General features: G+C 40.3%; 3 protein-coding genes across 4 annotated transcripts; 1 reads left to right on the top strand and 2 right to left on the bottom strand.

Annotated features, from left to right (window-relative positions):
* Positions 1-957: 957 nt before the first annotated feature.
* On the bottom strand, positions 958-5,240 carry unga (uracil DNA glycosylase a). Of its 2 annotated transcripts, none has more exons than XM_080041656.1 (7): positions 4,389-5,240; positions 3,814-4,011; positions 3,622-3,717; positions 1,850-1,947; positions 1,660-1,748; positions 1,367-1,545; positions 958-1,277 (listed from the first exon to the last, which is right to left on the bottom strand). In XM_080041656.1, the coding sequence occupies exons 1-7, from the start codon at positions 4,485-4,487 to the stop codon at positions 1,137-1,139; spliced, it is 900 nt and encodes a 299-aa protein (XP_079897782.1). In that variant the 5' UTR covers positions 4,488-5,240; the 3' UTR covers positions 958-1,136. The 2 variants fall into 2 exon arrangements, with proteins under 2 accessions (XP_079897782.1, XP_079897781.1); XM_080041655.1 differs by having other exon boundaries at positions 3,814-4,014.
* Positions 4,025-6,594, top strand: alkbh2 (alkB homolog 2, alpha-ketoglutarate dependent dioxygenase). Its single transcript, XM_080041673.1, has 4 exons — positions 4,025-4,276; positions 5,236-5,453; positions 5,543-5,741; positions 5,812-6,594. Exons 2-4 carry the CDS (start codon positions 5,270-5,272, stop codon positions 6,134-6,136), a joined length of 708 nt encoding a protein of 235 aa, XP_079897799.1. The 5' UTR covers positions 4,025-4,276; positions 5,236-5,269; the 3' UTR covers positions 6,137-6,594.
* Positions 6,595-9,245: 2,651 nt separating this feature from the next.
* Positions 9,246-14,590, bottom strand: usp30 (ubiquitin specific peptidase 30). The gene is made up of 13 exons (XM_080051759.1): positions 14,508-14,590; positions 13,600-13,709; positions 13,335-13,508; positions 13,125-13,228; positions 12,920-13,018; positions 12,719-12,764; positions 12,541-12,635; positions 12,395-12,454; positions 12,205-12,291; positions 11,927-12,007; positions 11,592-11,808; positions 11,384-11,495; positions 9,246-10,631 (listed from the first exon to the last, which is right to left on the bottom strand). Exons 1-13 carry the CDS (start codon positions 14,576-14,578, stop codon positions 10,376-10,378), a joined length of 1,512 nt encoding a protein of 503 aa, XP_079907885.1. The 5' UTR covers positions 14,579-14,590; the 3' UTR covers positions 9,246-10,375.
* Between the last annotated feature and the right edge of the window lie 1,474 nt (positions 14,591-16,064).

The following is a 16,064-nucleotide window of genomic DNA, read 5'->3' on the forward strand; positions in this document are numbered from 1 at the left end:
TGCAGCCTGCTTTTTGCTGCCCCTGTGACCAAAGAAACTATTCTTGCAGGTTAAGTCTGTTAATTTCCTTTCAGTATACTTCTATCGCCATTAGTCAATATTTGGATGGTAACACGAATATGAGATATAATCGCAGCCTCATCATTTCATATGAGCCTGTGCCACATTTCACCCACACATTTTTATTGTCCAGTAGATAGTTAGCATTAACACAATGACATTAATTGGCAATCAACAGTCACACTATACCCAAGCTTTAGTGGATGACGATATACAAATATATTGTGTTAAGTTTGGTTTACTTTTATCTTCTGTGTATAAAAGAAGATATTCCCCTGTACCTCCTGTTAAGAGGTACAGGGGAATACTGTGGTGAAGCGGGTAGGGCAGTTGTCATTGGATTGCAGGGTTGTTGGATCCATCCCCCACCTCCCAACCACATGTTGCAGTGGGCAAGACACTGAACCCAAAATTGCTATATGTGTATGTGAATGAAGCAAAACCATGCAAAGTGCTTTGGGTCAGTGTTGTGATTTCATGTTGTGCAAACCATATAAATCTAGTGATGTCAACGGAGTAGAACATCTTTGAGGACATTGTGTAATAAGTCTGGGCTCAAACTGTTTCTTATGAGAGGAGCTGCTGTGATATATGTACCTCAACTCTATACAGTAAATAAAAACAAAATTTGAACTGAAAGAGAAACTATTGCCACTGAAACATTTAGAAATTATTTTATGATGATTGATTTCGATGGCAACATGTAATATCGATGCTTCAATCCAAAGTTACTGCCCCAGATCCATTACAATACAGCAACATTGATATAAAACAATATACAACATTTACTTTTTGGAACCACTTTAATATAACCAATATTTTAATAAAAAAAGCAAAAACACAAACATATGTACAAGGTGATACAACTATGTATCACAACAGTTTGAGAAAAGGGCTTTTATGATAATAGTGTATAGTATAAAACTATGTAAACAGCCAACATGAACTCTTTCATAAAGTAATATCTGCACATACTATTAGTAAAAGAACAGGAACATTAGAAAGCTTATGGTTGGGTTTTTGTATGTGGTTATATAACAAACATACTTGTTAGAAAAGCTAACATGTATAACAAGTTAAAGTGTCTTCCAGTCGATGAGAGTCTTTCCTGACTTGATGAGCAGCTCGTTCGCCTTAGAAAAATGCTTGCACCCAAAAAATCCCCGATAGGCAGACAATGGGGACGGATGCGCAGTCTGAAGGACGTGGTGGCGTTTCTACAAACCCAGAGCACATAATCTTAGATGCTTGAAAGAAAAAAATGTATTTCAGTTTAAAGTGTTTGTAAACAATAGTGTAGACCTACCCTGTTAATAGCGGCTCCTTTCTTCTGAGCATATGAACCCCACAGCATGAAGACAAGGCCTTCCAGGTTGTTATTGAGCCACTGCACCACCGAGTCAGTGAACTTCTCCCAGCCTTTGTCTTTGTGGGAGTTTGCGTTGTGTGCTCGGACAGTCAACACAGCATTGAGCAACAGCACACCTGGTGATGAGCAAGGTTAACGGACAGTGAATTCATCAGGCCTGATAAAGACCAACAGCCCCAACACTGTGTAACTGTGAATAAATATTCAACAGATTGCTTTATCAAATGTACCTTGTTGGGCCCATCCAGTCAGGTCTCCATGCCCGGGGTGCTGAAAGCCTTCGATGTCCGACACCAGTTCTTTGTACATGTTCTCCAAACTAGAAATGAAAAAGGATCGGGATGTGATATGTCAAACTACTGCACGGTACAGGGGACAAAAAAGAAAAACTTAGTGAAAGACACAAAACAAGGTTTGAACCTGGGTGGAGGAGGCACTGGTCTTTTGACACTGAAGCACAATCCATGAGCCTGGTTAGGACCATGATACGGATCCTGGCCAAGAATCACCACTTTGACCTGGAAATAGAAACAGATCTCAGTCTAAGGCCACTATTGTGATAAAGAACTAAAGAAACATTTCAGATAATACTCAACTTCCCATTTTTAAAAGAAGGCAGTCAATTCTGTGACACTACCCCTTTATCTTGAAGCGGGCCTTTAAAACACTATCACAACTGAAATCAGATGCTCCAGCTGTGTTTCCTTGTTGTCAAGGAGAGCCTGAAACAAGTTTGTCAATCTGAAACTATGAAGCTGGACACAATTCAACTTTGCCTTAGTTTACTGTATATATAAAAGAATAAAAAGAAATAAAAGAAAGGAAGTATTTCAGTTTTCTACAACGCAACTGTGACAAAGTTAAAATGATTTATAAAATACCCAAATACTGCTGTGCACATAAAATGTATTGGCCCACTCCCCCATAGATACAGATCATTTAAAGTCCTGTTTGATGCTGGGCTTCTGCCCTTTACCCAGGGGGCAAAGTGATTTTATGGACATGGAGCGTTGTAAAAGGTTGTTCACCAAAAATTACATCTAGGACCTTCCACGATCACAACCTGGGTGGACAATCTGGTCAACTAGCTGCTGGAAAGCTACAGCGGGCCGACATAGCAAATCAGAACCACTGGAATGGGGTTGAATGGGGATGGGCTAATGGGGAATTTTTTGAACTTATAGATATCATTATGAAACTTTGCCAGTTGATTACTGACATTAAAACTAAAACTTTTTGTATTACAGTATTTTCGAAAATGTTTAAATAAATATGAAAAATCATCAATATCTTACTAATGATGCGTAAATTTGCATATCTGCAAAGCCCCAAAATCTAGATGTTGGACAAAAGCAGAGTCAATTTGTTTTTAAATTTTGAAAACAAAACAAGTGTCCAACTGCCTGAAGCCTCTCCTAATCACGGTTCAAATTTGATCAATAACCCATAGAAAATACATTTTTTACACAGTTACATTTCATGTGCCATGGACCAAAACGTGTCCTTTTGGAGTCTCCAGCTGGTATTTTAGGAAACGGCTAGACATTCCCTTGGAAAAACCTGTGTAAAAAATTCATTTTCTATGGGTTATTGATCAAATTTGAACTGTGATTAGGAAAGGCTTCAGGCAGTTGGACACTTGTTTTGTTTTCAAAATTTAAAAACAAATTGACTCTGCTTTTGTCCAACATCTAGATTTTGGGGCTTTGCAGATATGCAAATTTAAGCATCATTAGTAAGATATTGATGATTTTTCATATTTATTCAAACTTTTTGGAAAATACTGTAATACAAAAAGTTGTTGTTTTAATGTCAGTAATCAACTTGCAAAGTTTCATAATGATATCTATAAGTTTAAAAAATTCCCCATTAGCCCACCATTCGCTTAAACATTGGTTCTGATTTGCTCTATCGGCCCGCTGTAGCTTTCCAGCAGCTAGTTGACCAGGTTGTCCACCCAGGTTGTGATCCTGGAAGGTCCTAGATATCATTTCTGGTGAACAACATTTTACAACGCTCCATGTCTGTTTTTAAAAAGAAATGGGTTTTGCCCCCTAGGTAGCCTACTTACCACAAGGAACTTTTTCAAACTTACTATGCATCTTCTATTACACCATATCTATGCTTGATTCTTTGGTGTCAGTCCATGCTGCAGGTCAGTAAATGGAAGGTGTCAGTCTGGTTGAACTTACATCTTGGATGTCACACATCTGAGACCAGGTGAAGACATGTTCAGCAGGTGGGTAAACAGTGTGGCGGCTTCTCTCTTCAGAGACGAAACTCGTCAACTGTGGAAGAGATTTGTAGAGAAGTTTTAGAAACAGTTTCAAAAGCATCAGAGACTATATAACTATGTGTGCAGTATGGTAAACGTGTCCTCTCACTTGTTTAAAATAGGGCTTCACAAACTCAGCAGCCAATCCATGTCTCCAGCTCTCCCCAAACCCCGGGGGTGTGTGAGCGGAAACCAGTTTCTCTAGCGCTGCCCTCTTGTTGACGGAGATCCTGTCCAGCTGATCCGGGGACAGTGGAGCAGGAGGATGGCCCGAAGGCTCAGGCTCCAACGCCGACGACTTCCGCTTCTTCTGTATGATTTTAGTGTATTTTGCAAAACAAAGAGACGGTGAGAGGCGTGCAGCTGGAGGTGAAACTGGCTTCAGAAACAGTCGACAGTGCAGCAGCACAAGCATTCTCGTGCTGTGGTGGATTGGGCACAGCTTTTAACAACAACAAACCCAAGAACACAGTGGAGCTCGTGAACGCAGCTTGGATCGTGTTGACCGTCTCGCGGGAAACATAGGGGAAACAACAAATCCTTCACGGTTTGATATACTCCTACACATTACGGTGACTGCCGTTTTAATATTACAAAAGTTATATTCGGCCTATAACATTGCAAGATATGCATTGACTAATGTTAGTTACAGAGCGGACACAGTGAAGCAGAAATGACTCTCACCGGGTCTTTAGCATTCTCCTCGTCTTCATTTAAATCCTTAGAAATTCTCTTTTTCGAGACAGGCGAGAAAAATGAGTGAATAGTCTTCTGTCCAATCATTTTTTTGCTTAACACCTTGGCCGTAAACTGCCGTGGACTAATAAACTGCACCTTTTAACAAACGCTGGAGCAGTACAGTGGTGGGCTCCTAGGCAAAAATTAAACACTTTGAGGACCTGGCGCCAAAGCAAAGTGACGAAAGCAGAGTTATGGAAATGAGATGAGCGCTGTTCAAGACAAACTCCCGCGAGATATTATCAACAGTTTGTGACAGGCGAAGAACCGTGCATTCCGGAGATACAAATACGTTTTTCTACTTTTCTTTTATAATCAGGCTATGTTATATTTGATTGCTCAATAGTCGAAAATAAGTTGCAAAACATAATTTCATGTTATCACACATCTCTTTAGGACCTAAGAAAAATATTTCCACATACTACATTTGTAGGCTAAATATAAAATATATGCCGTAATCAATTTAATAGAAGTAATTTTTGAAGCAGCAATTTATAAATGTTTTGGATAATTTTTCTTAAATGTGAGGATTTTATGCCTTTTTTATGTCTGATAGTAGGCCCTACATTTAATATTTACATCTTGGACTGTTCATTCGTTCACCTTGGGCGTAGGGAAATTGTTATTATTGTCTTTACATTTTATATTAATTAATCAGGAAAATTTAAAAAAACACAGAAAAACGAATTAAAATTGAACGAAAATTAATTAAATTTTATTTTGTTAAAAAATGGATCCTGAATTAAACAAAATATAACACATTTTACATCTCATGCATTAATGATGCACAAAGTCCACAGGAGCAGATCAAACTGAAGATTGATGCAATGTTGAAGGAGGAGGAAGAGGAGGATGAAGAGGAACATGGCGCTTTAGCAGAGTTCTGTCATCCTGTTCCCTGGAAGAACATCGAGGCAGAGGGTCTGGACTGTGACTACGCTCTGCTGTTCTTCAAAGAGGAAGCAGACCGCCTTTTTAAACAACTAGAGGAGGAGATTGTGTACTCAACAGGTATGACAACAACAACAAAACCGTTCCTGTAAAGTTCTTATCAGAAGCTTCTGGTGTATTTGGGTGATGTTGGCTTTTTTTTGTTCCAGGGGAAGAGGCTAAGGTCCATGTGTTTGGAAAGGTGTACGATATACCGAGAAAGCAGGCCACATACGGAGATGTGGGTTTGACCTACACTTATTCTAGGGTGACACGTTTGGCCTGCCCGTGGACTCCAACCTTGGAGTATATCCGGGATGCTGTCACCAAAACAACTGGACAAACGTTTAACTTTGTCCTGGTCAACAGGTGAGAGAGTGAGCCACAGAGGTCCAAGCCTGATATGTGTCTCCATGCTGAAAGTGTTTGTCACCGGCAGGTACAAAGATGGCCAGGATCACATGGGCGAGCACCGTGATGATGAGAGGGAGCTGGACCCCCTCTGCCCCATCGCCTCTGTCTCTCTGGGCGCAGCGCGGGACTTTGTCTTCCGGCACAGAGACGCTAGGGGAAAACAGAGCAACCGACGCATTGAACCAGTGAAGCTGGAGCTGGCTCACGGAAGCATGCTCCTCATGAACCCACCAACCAATACTTTTTGGTACCACAGCCTCCCTGCTCGCAAGAAGATTTCCCTGCCTCGCATCAACCTCACCTTCAGACGCATCCTACTGGACAGAAAGGAAGAAACGACCAAGCATTGATGATCAGAGTTTAGAGAATGAGCACATTTATACACAGTGAATCATTAGTTTTCAAATGAAATAGACACAAACTTCTGTTCTGACTGAGTCAAGCTCAAACTACCTCCTTTACTTTCATCTACTTTTTCAGGTTTTCAAATTCGGTATTCTGGAAAAGTTCACAAAAAAATAAAATATCCTTCCCATTAAGTGCAAAGCATGTAGCTTACATTTAGCTCTGTGTTGAACTGTTGGTGTACTTTGATGGAGCAATGTAGATATGCCGGATGGAGAGTTGTGTCAAAAACTGACACTTTTTTATATTTATATTGAATGATATTATTATTTAGGCTATTATCCCTAATGCAGGCATGAGTGGAAAATTTGTTGCAAAAAATAACTCCATGTTTGTCACTCATGTCTTTTGGGCTTAGGAAAAATATTTCCACATTTAAAATATATTTTGGATTTTTTTATCTCCCAGTTGTATCTTTTGTGGAATACTTGGAAGCAGTTGCATGGATTTTGATCGGTGATGATGCACAGACGAACACCACATTATGTACAGACGATTGTTGTTGTTTTGGACAGGGAACAGCAACTCTGCTTCTCTGCTCTTTGAAGAAACGCCTGACTTCCTTGAGAGGGCTGATTGCAGCACAGGAGCGACAGCTTTGTTGTCAGCCCATTTCACAACAGCCACTTCAACCTCATTATCCGCCCTGTAGTCATAGCTGCCCCTTCCTTGCCTCAGTAGAGCATGTTCATCCTGGTGGTAGAGAGGTTATCAAAGTAGACAACACACTCTGATGGGTTATTGATGGTCTTGCAGAGAGTTGAACAACAAAATTGGCTGCAACTCCAAGTTCTTTAACTGGACCCTGGTCTGTGCCAAATGTGCTCTTTCTGGTGTATGCCAGGAAATCACACTATCCCAGAAACACTGTTGTAATGGACATGACTGTGCATGATTATATCTGGTACTGCAGTAATTATTTACATGCCTTCCAGTTTGAAACATTTTGAATTGTACACATTGACCAAATTAATCTGGCATTGTATCTCGGGGATACATACATTTCAAACGCTGCTAAACAACACCACAAACACACTTGGAAATGTCTTTATCGGAATGTTAAGACCAATGTCCTTATTAATTTTATTAATTGATATTGTTATATTGAAAATAAGTATGACTAATATATGATGGTCAAAAGGTTGATTTTTTTTTTATAATAGGTCCATGGACCCAGGGGGTAACACTGGGAAGCAGGAGCTGCGCCACTGGCAGCCATGATGATTTCTGATCAGGCTGACTAAACAATGTCAGATACCATGAACCAAATCATGGGACCTATAGATGCTTTACCAGACAAGACATTTGATAAATGCTAACTTGATAGTGAAAACCTTCCAGCACGCCCCCAACATGATGTTAAACAGTTTGTATCTCCTGGTGCATGATGCCTGTTTTATATATTAATTATATTGATGGGCTGAGTTTGGTCAGAATGTAGACCGACACTGTCCGAAAGCAGTTTTAGATAGGTTGGTATTGTATACGTTGGAGGAAACTTTCTGACCCTTAAATCCATCCATGACTTCACCTTTGTATTTATTATGACACATAGGGGAGAACGGGGTTATATGTCACATGGGTTGGTTGTCACAATCGTTATATCTAGGAACCAGAAGGCGCTGTCTGTTAAATTTTGGTATGTAAATATCCAGAATTGGGATCAGATTTTTTTCTTCTAGGCTTTTACACAATGGGTTTATAACAAAACACTTGTTACCCATAAAAAGTGTGAGGGGTAAACTATAGTTTAGATTGTGGTTAGCAAGCTAATTAGTTGTCAGATGGTTGTTGGCCTTGATGCTAGCAAGAAATTCAAGATGGGGTTGGTCGTCACATTTTTTGGGGGGTTGGTTGTCACATGTTATCCAAATTCTGCAGCCAGAAAAGGAACCCAATAACGAAAGAAATTGTCAAGCTGTATCCTCACTGACACCCCAGAGAAGGAAAGAATAGAACAGGAAAAGGCAGCTAGCATGGAAAAGAAAAAAGGGCAACACAATCAAAACAACACGCCTTTAGCTCAGTTGGTAAGGCGTCCCCCTCCCGGGCCGGGCCCAGCAGCAGACCTGGGTTCGATTCCCACCCGCGGTCGTTCTCTGCATGTCACTCCCCTCTCTGCCCCATTTCACCTCTGTCTCTCTGCACTGTCAATAAAGCATAAAAAATGCCGAAAAAATATCTTTAAAAAAAAAAGAATGGGAAAGTAGGGGGTTTAGGTGACTTTGAACATGGCATGGTTGATGGTGCACGGCAGGATGGATCCATACTGTCATGTTGTTTACGCCAAATTCTGAACCTGCCATCTGAATGTCACAACTGAAATCGAGACTCATCAGACCAGGCATGATTTTTCAATCTTCTATTGTCCAATATTGGTGATCCTGTGAGAATTGTAGCCTCATTTCCCTGTTTTTAGCTGACAGGAGCGGCACCCGGTGGGGTCTTCTGTTGCTGTAGCCCATCTTCTTCAAGGTTGGTCGTGTTTTGCGTTCAGAGACGGTATTCTGCATACCCTGGTTGTAACGAGTGGTTATTTGAGTTACTGTTGTTCTATCATCTCGAACCAGTATGCCCATCCTCCACTGACCTCTGACTTCAACAAGGCATTTAACGTCCACACAAATGCCGCTCACTGGATATTTTTTCTTTTTCGGACCATTCTCTGTAAACCCTAGAGATGGTTTGGACTGAAAATATCAGTAGATCAGCAGTTTCTGAAATACTCATACCAGCCCTCCTGGCACCCTCAACATTGCCATGTTCAAAGTCACTTAAAATCCCTTTCTTCCCCATTCTGTTGCTCGGTTTCAACCTCAATAAGTTGTCTCGTCCAGGTCTACATGCCTAAATGCATTGAGATGCTGACGTGCTGATAAGTTATATGTGTTAACAAGAAAATTAACCGCTGTACCTAAGAAAGTGACAGGTGAGTGTATATGAAAATGATTATCTTGCTTTAAGAAATAAAGCACCACTTTGCAATTTTGTTTTAATTTTTTTAATACCTGAAAACAATCACCATAAACAGGTTTCAGAGAAAGACACACAATCTCGAATGAATATATATATTTGTGCAAAAATTGCAGAACATGTATGGGCAGTTTTGCACCAGGCCAGACCAGGCTGAATTTGACTTCCTTGGTTTGATTGGAGCAAAAGTGGCAGTCGTCGGTTACAGGGAATTAAAACCGATCAGGATTCAGGAACTTTATTGACCGAGCGCAGATAATTGTTAATCTGTTAAACTGCTACACATCAACACCGTGCCGAATTGCTCTGATGCATTACGTTTGTTCTCATCACTTGTAGCACACATGGCTTCATTCATGTGTGAAAAATATTGAGCATTTTAAGACAACATGGCACTTTAACCTCAACTGTGCCTCTCCTTAGGCAGATCATGACAGTCTGAGGATCATTGGAGACATAGAAAGACAAAATATCAAATTCAACTTTTTATGAACACCATTAATTGAGATGTTATTTCCAATACAGTTTACCCACACTGCTGGGAATGATTAGACAACAGATAAAAAAAGATCAAATTTGACTTATTTGCCTTTTAATGATCTGTAACTTCTAAGTAACAATTCATAATCAGCTACCTCAGTACATGTCTGTAATGTACAGGCAGTCGGCAAAATAACAAGAACACCTTCAGGTATAATGCAGTCCATCCGAAACACCTAAAATGAGAGCATCCCAAAAATGCCACAGAATTGAACAACACCTCTGAACTCAACAAAAACCTTATAACCTTTACACATGAACTAAGTATCACCCTGGTGTCCACCATATTGTCAGATGTTACTATTTTTTTGTTTGATCCATAGAAGCTGAGTGTTGCACTACTAGAAGAAAAAATTAGCTTATGTGATCCAAGATATTTCACTAAATATCCTGCTGGTCCATAATCTTTGGGATTGATCGAGAGCCCCCTGCTGTGGATCAGAGCTGCAGGTAAAGTGTCCACTCATGGGTTGAAGATCAGAACACATCATAGCTTGACAACAACCTGTTGCTGTGATCCATGATGCAAAAATTATCTCTACAATAATTTTAGGATGGCTTTCCTCTCTGGCCTCTTTAAAAATGCACCTGTTGGTACCCGGCGCTTACAGCTGTGACAGTTTGAGCGGAAAGGTTTGAGTCAGTCAGGCTGCGAGGCTGTAAGCTCACGTTCACTTCTCTGAGCGCAGAGCAAGGTTCAGTCTTCGCACTCTCTCGTAGAAGAGCATGTACGCGTTGGAAGACAGCACCTCCTGTGCGCTGGCTTTTCGCACTGAGTCGTCAGACACCCAAAGCCACTGGGTGCCTGAGGGCGAAGTGGAGCTGCGTGGTGAGGAAGGGCTGCGGCGATAAGTGACAAAGTGTCCTGAGTGCATGTCCCCGTGGTGAACCAGCACAGCCGTGAGCTGGAATAGATACTCTGAAGAACTGGAAGGATAAGGCATAAAAACATAGGTGTCAAATAAAAGGGAAACCAACATACAGTTTTTAGTAAGATGTGAGGTCACCATGAGCCAGCACAAAAGCTTTAGTACTCTGTGTTTTATCTTTTCAAAATCTCTAAATTCTACTGGAGGGATGAACAACACGTTTCCAAAAGATAATCCCTCATTTCGTGTTTTTTTTCTCTAAAAGAGCTGTCTCATTGGTGTGTAACTGGGTTGAGTTCTGTTGAATGAAGCATATGATTCACATCATTTTCATAGTATCGAACCACTCAATTACGCCTCATGCCCTGTATTGAATTTATACTGTACTGTATTTTGTTATTTATTCAAGGTTCACCATTCATTTTCCCTTTGTCATTATTCCCTTTCGACACATTATATGAAATTGTGCTACCCTTTCACACATATAGTATTTCAGAACTAGTGTGATAATGTGTCTAGAACACCGTTTGTTTACCATGACACATGAGGCAAAGTTTCCCTCTCTAGTTTAGACATTTTCACAGTGGAGCACATCTGCTCCAGCCTTTGAAAGTGTAATACTGGTTAGCATTAGGATGCTATATGTTGCCGTTTGTTAAAAAGGCTGAGAATGTATCGAAATGAATATGTTGAGGTGTAACAGGACAAAAAAACACAATAATGATCCGACCAACAATCTCTCACTAATGCCAGTGTGTATTCATGCCAAATGCATGATAGATAAACCACTTGATTTGAGATTAAGTTTACCTGAAGTCGTATGTGAGGCCGAGCTGTGGATTCACACCAGGAGAGCGAAGAAATACAGATGAACACGTTCCATTGGAAAAATGTTTGTTGTTGTTGTTACGATGATCTGCGTCTGGAAAACAAAATGTCACACATGCATGACGAAAAACAAACAAACTAATTGAGCATAAAGCAGAATGATGTTACAGAGGCGACACATCCAACACACCAGTTCCATTAGCTTTGGTTGTTTCTACGGGACAGTCTGAACTTTCTGCTGTTATGGGCCTCTGAGAACATTTGAGCCGCTGGCTTCTCAGCGTGTTGTGTTTGTAGCGGTCCATCGACAGATACTCGGTAAACTGCACGTGCTCCTGTCTTTTGATGGGGGTCCCTTCACTGGACCACGTTAGTCTTTGTAAATGTATGCAGAGGCACTGGGGAAGCTGGCACAGGGAGGAAAACATTAGACAACATTTTTATTGGACGGAGGAGAAAACAGTGCTTATGGTGGTAGAATATTGAGATCAATCAATCAGGATAATAATTATAAATGACAGTTACCTTTCCAAGTTTTAGCTGTTTAATAAATGTTGTCCTCTGGCTTTCCAGGAGTTGCCCATTTACTGTGGTTCCTTGTTGAAGCTGAGAGGGAAACAGAAATAAAGCAAATACGTATTAGTAAAGGAACATTTTTTAAATAGAATATGTTCATCTGAACACAAATAAGTTAACACTGGTATTGTCACATGGGTTTCATATCTATAGTTTTAAGTAATTCACATATCCAACCCAAATGATCACCAGGATTTGAAAAGACGTTGCTACAGTTGTGAAATTACCTTGGTGCAGTTTTCACACTCAACTTCTTTGATGGTTTCTGAGGAGATGAAATGCTGAAGACACTGATCAAGAGAGATAGGTCGACCCTGAGGACAAAACACGGATCCAATTACGACAAACAGAACACCAAAAAGGTACATTAAGATAAGATAAATTTGATATTCAGACGCTGCTGACATGTTTGCTTACCCACTGAGGTAAAGGGATGGATAGAGAGAGGCTCTCAAACGAGTCATACCGCACCGGACTCTACACAAAAAGCAACATAAGAGGTCAGGAAGTCAAAAAAAACTTTCTTCTAACTTCCCTGTCTAAAAACAAACAAACAAACTCACTTGGTGTTCGCAGCGCTTGCATGACATGTTGCTTGTTAGACGTCCATGAAAAGGGTGCTGCGACTTCCAAGGGCTTGGTATTGGGTGAAGGGGGGCTGCAAAATGAAAATGAATACAGATGAAATAGATTTCTTTGAGGGCTAATATTCTGGGCTCCATTATTCATGAGTGTCCTTGCCTCGACTTCTGCAAGTCATAGTTTTCTCATCTTGATCAGGGAGGCTCTGGTATAAAACAAAAAAACACAGAAAAAATAACTTACTAGGTGTGTGTGCACTACCATATTTTTTATTTTTGACACTTCTACGAGAGCATACTGGGGGCATGGGCAATTGTAAAGGAGATCTTCTTGTAAAGTTTTAGGGAGATGTGAACTTGCCTCGAGAGACTGCATGTCAAACAAGTGAGTGACTCTGGGCTGACGTTCCCGCTCTTCCTCCAGAGAAGACGTAAGGACGTGAAAGAGTTCATGTGCGTCCTGAGAGGGGAGAAGTCAACATAGACTTTGATAAAACACTGCACCATAGATTTTAACAGTATAGAAACATAAAAAAAAATACCATTCAACAGCATTGCTTATTAACCTGCTCTTCAAATGAACTGATGTGCCACCGGTATAGTCTGAGAACATCCAAGAGGCATCCGGCGTCGAGCACGTCTTCCTCCCCGGGCTCATCACTGGACAGAGCTGTCAGTGCAGAGACAGACGCATCGTCCATGTCCAACAATAAGAAATCAACAGTGCATGTCCGCTGTGCTCTAGTGACCCATATCACAGACTTGCTTTCAATTACCTTTGAGAAGCTGAAGCAGCGTCGTAGAAAGCTGGTTTTCTTTGCATGACTGGATAGTGGGCGAACATGAAAACTTCTCCAGCCACCTGACGAAGGATGGGCATGCTGCCAACCCCTGAAGTAGAGAGTTCAGGAAGCAGGTGTTGCCTAAGTTCAAAAGACCAGGAACCATACCTGAAAGGAAACAAGGCATATTGTAAGATGCTGCATCACAGCCAGTGACATACTAAATCCATTTATGTACAATTGCCATGTAGATTTTTACCTCTCTTTCTCTTCTTCCTCTCTGTAATTGGGCCCCACAAAACGTAAACTCCGGCCGCAAAGGCAGCAGCTATCCCTCCAATGACACCCCAGTTTTTTATCATCTTGTTTCTGAAAAAGCAACATGATGTTAAAGAAGCACAACAGGTGAATGTCTAGAGATAAGGGGGAGTGAAGGACCAAAGAGTAGTTAAAAAAATAGGAGAGGCATACATTCATACTGAAGTGTTTTTTTGTTTATTCACTGTGTGTAACATCTGAATCTGCAGCAAAAAAATATCAAAACGATGAGTAAAAGCCAACAGCATATTTTATCATGCGAGGAAGATGGCTATATTTATTGTCAACATATTGTTACATATATTTTATTAAGTTTGTAATGTATTTTTGTGATTGTTTTTTTTCTTTCCCTCAAAGACAAAGACAAAACATAGCATGAAATAAATCATTCACGATGTGATGTATCATCCATTGAGCCGTTTATCTGAGGTAAAAACAGACCTGAGGCGACTTGAGCCTCTTGGCGACAGTCTAATTATTAATTATCAATGAATAATGTGTAACCAGTAACCACCATGGTATCCACGCAGCAGCTCTCACTACCATTAGCATACAGTTAGCTACGGCTAACTTACCGACAGCTGACTGCGGCGTACTATGTCGCCTCCATAGATAAATATCCAAGTTGCTATCTGTAAATGTAAGTTAAGTGTTTCATTGCTGCGTATCACTGCAAGTCGTCTGTGTGGCCATTACGTTAAACCGGGACTCAGTGTCTGTCTGTCCTCCAGTATGCGCGTGCTACACTTTGGGTCAAATCACGCACGGCGACGTCGTGACCCACTTTTCTTCTGTCTCCTGCACTAAGTATAAGCTGTAGCGGCTGTTCGCTTGAAGAGAGGTTTTTACCTGACTATGTGTCCAGTGCCAAGAAACTCCGCTATAAGCTTATCGGGGCTTTCTGGTCTGCACCACAACATCCTCCTTTCGTTGTGGAACTCCCGTCTGTCATGGCGTGTTTCCGGACGGGCCCCCTCAGAGGAGCGCACCGCACCGGTGTGTTCACAGGTCACACTCCGACCCGACCAGTAAATATATTGGTTGCGTTCCGAATCGCATACTCGCATTTTTTCTATTCTACATACTACATCCGACGATAAAAAGAATCTAGTTAGGATGCAGTAGGCATACTATTGGGACATACTTTACTCTTTTATTTCATCATAACATTGCGCATTGATCTTGCCTCTTGCTTTTATAGGCGTGATCCGTCGATCCCTGTTTTTTTTAATTACATTTTATTGACAATAAGCAATACAACAGCCGCCAGGGGGTAGCTTACAGAACTGGCCGATAGGCCTATATAAAAATACAGATACAAAAATAAAAAACAGCATTACATTAAATAAAAACATTATATAAATGACATACATAAAGTGTTATGATAGCTTTCTTATTTTTAGAGTATATGATATTTTTCATATATTGCTTGGTTTCTTTTTCAAACACAATAAATAGAGGTTTCTGATTAGAGTACTTACATTTATGAATATGCCATTTAGCTACTAAAATAATAAGGTTTATAATAAAAAATTGGTTTGTTTGACTAGGGGTGTAATTAAAGAAACCAAACAATATGTTCAACACAAAAGGAAAAATTGGGGTCAATGAAACGAGTGATATAAGTGCAAATATCTTTCCATAAAAGATTTGAGTGGGAACAGTTCCAAAATAAATGAGATACATCTTCAGGGTACATATTACAAAATGAGCAATTGACATCTATATCTAATTTAAATCTTTGCAAAAATATTTTAGAGGGATAGTAACGGTGTATAATTTTAAAAGATACCTCTTTCATTTTGTTAGTGATCAAAAATGTTGATGGTAAAGTCCAGATTTTCTTCCAATTAAGGTCAGATACACAATTATTCCAGTAGGCAACTACATATGGGACAGAGACTATATCATTTTGGAACAATGATCGTATTCCACAATTATTGTTACGTGTTCCAGGGGAGAAACAAACCTTACCAACTGCAGACTCAGTAGGGTCAAGAGGTAGTAAGGTTGGCTTAACCCCTGCTGTACTTCTTAGTAGCATCAAAACTCCTGTAGGGATTGCATCCATGACAATAGCGAATTCCCTTGGAGGAATTGGAATACCATACTCCATCAAAAATTCCTGATATGACATTAAAAAACCATTGCATTCGAGCAGTTGGCTGACCGGGTGTAAACCATGTGCAAACCAGTTCTCAACAAATAAAGATTTGTTCTTGTACAAATATGTCTCTGTTATTCCATATATAACATCTTTGAGGAGAGAAATTATGTTTATAAATCATAGACCATGAGAGAAGCATCTGCTTGTGAAAGTTGGACAATTGTGTAGGGATTTTCTCAATATTATAATTACAAAATAAAACAAAATGCAGGCCCCCGAATTTGGAGAAGATAAAGTTA

The sequence above is a fragment of the Ammodytes marinus genome (genome assembly GCF_949987685.1).
Source record: "Ammodytes marinus genome assembly, chromosome: 2".
NCBI lineage: Eukaryota > Metazoa > Chordata > Actinopteri > Uranoscopiformes > Ammodytidae > Ammodytes > Ammodytes marinus.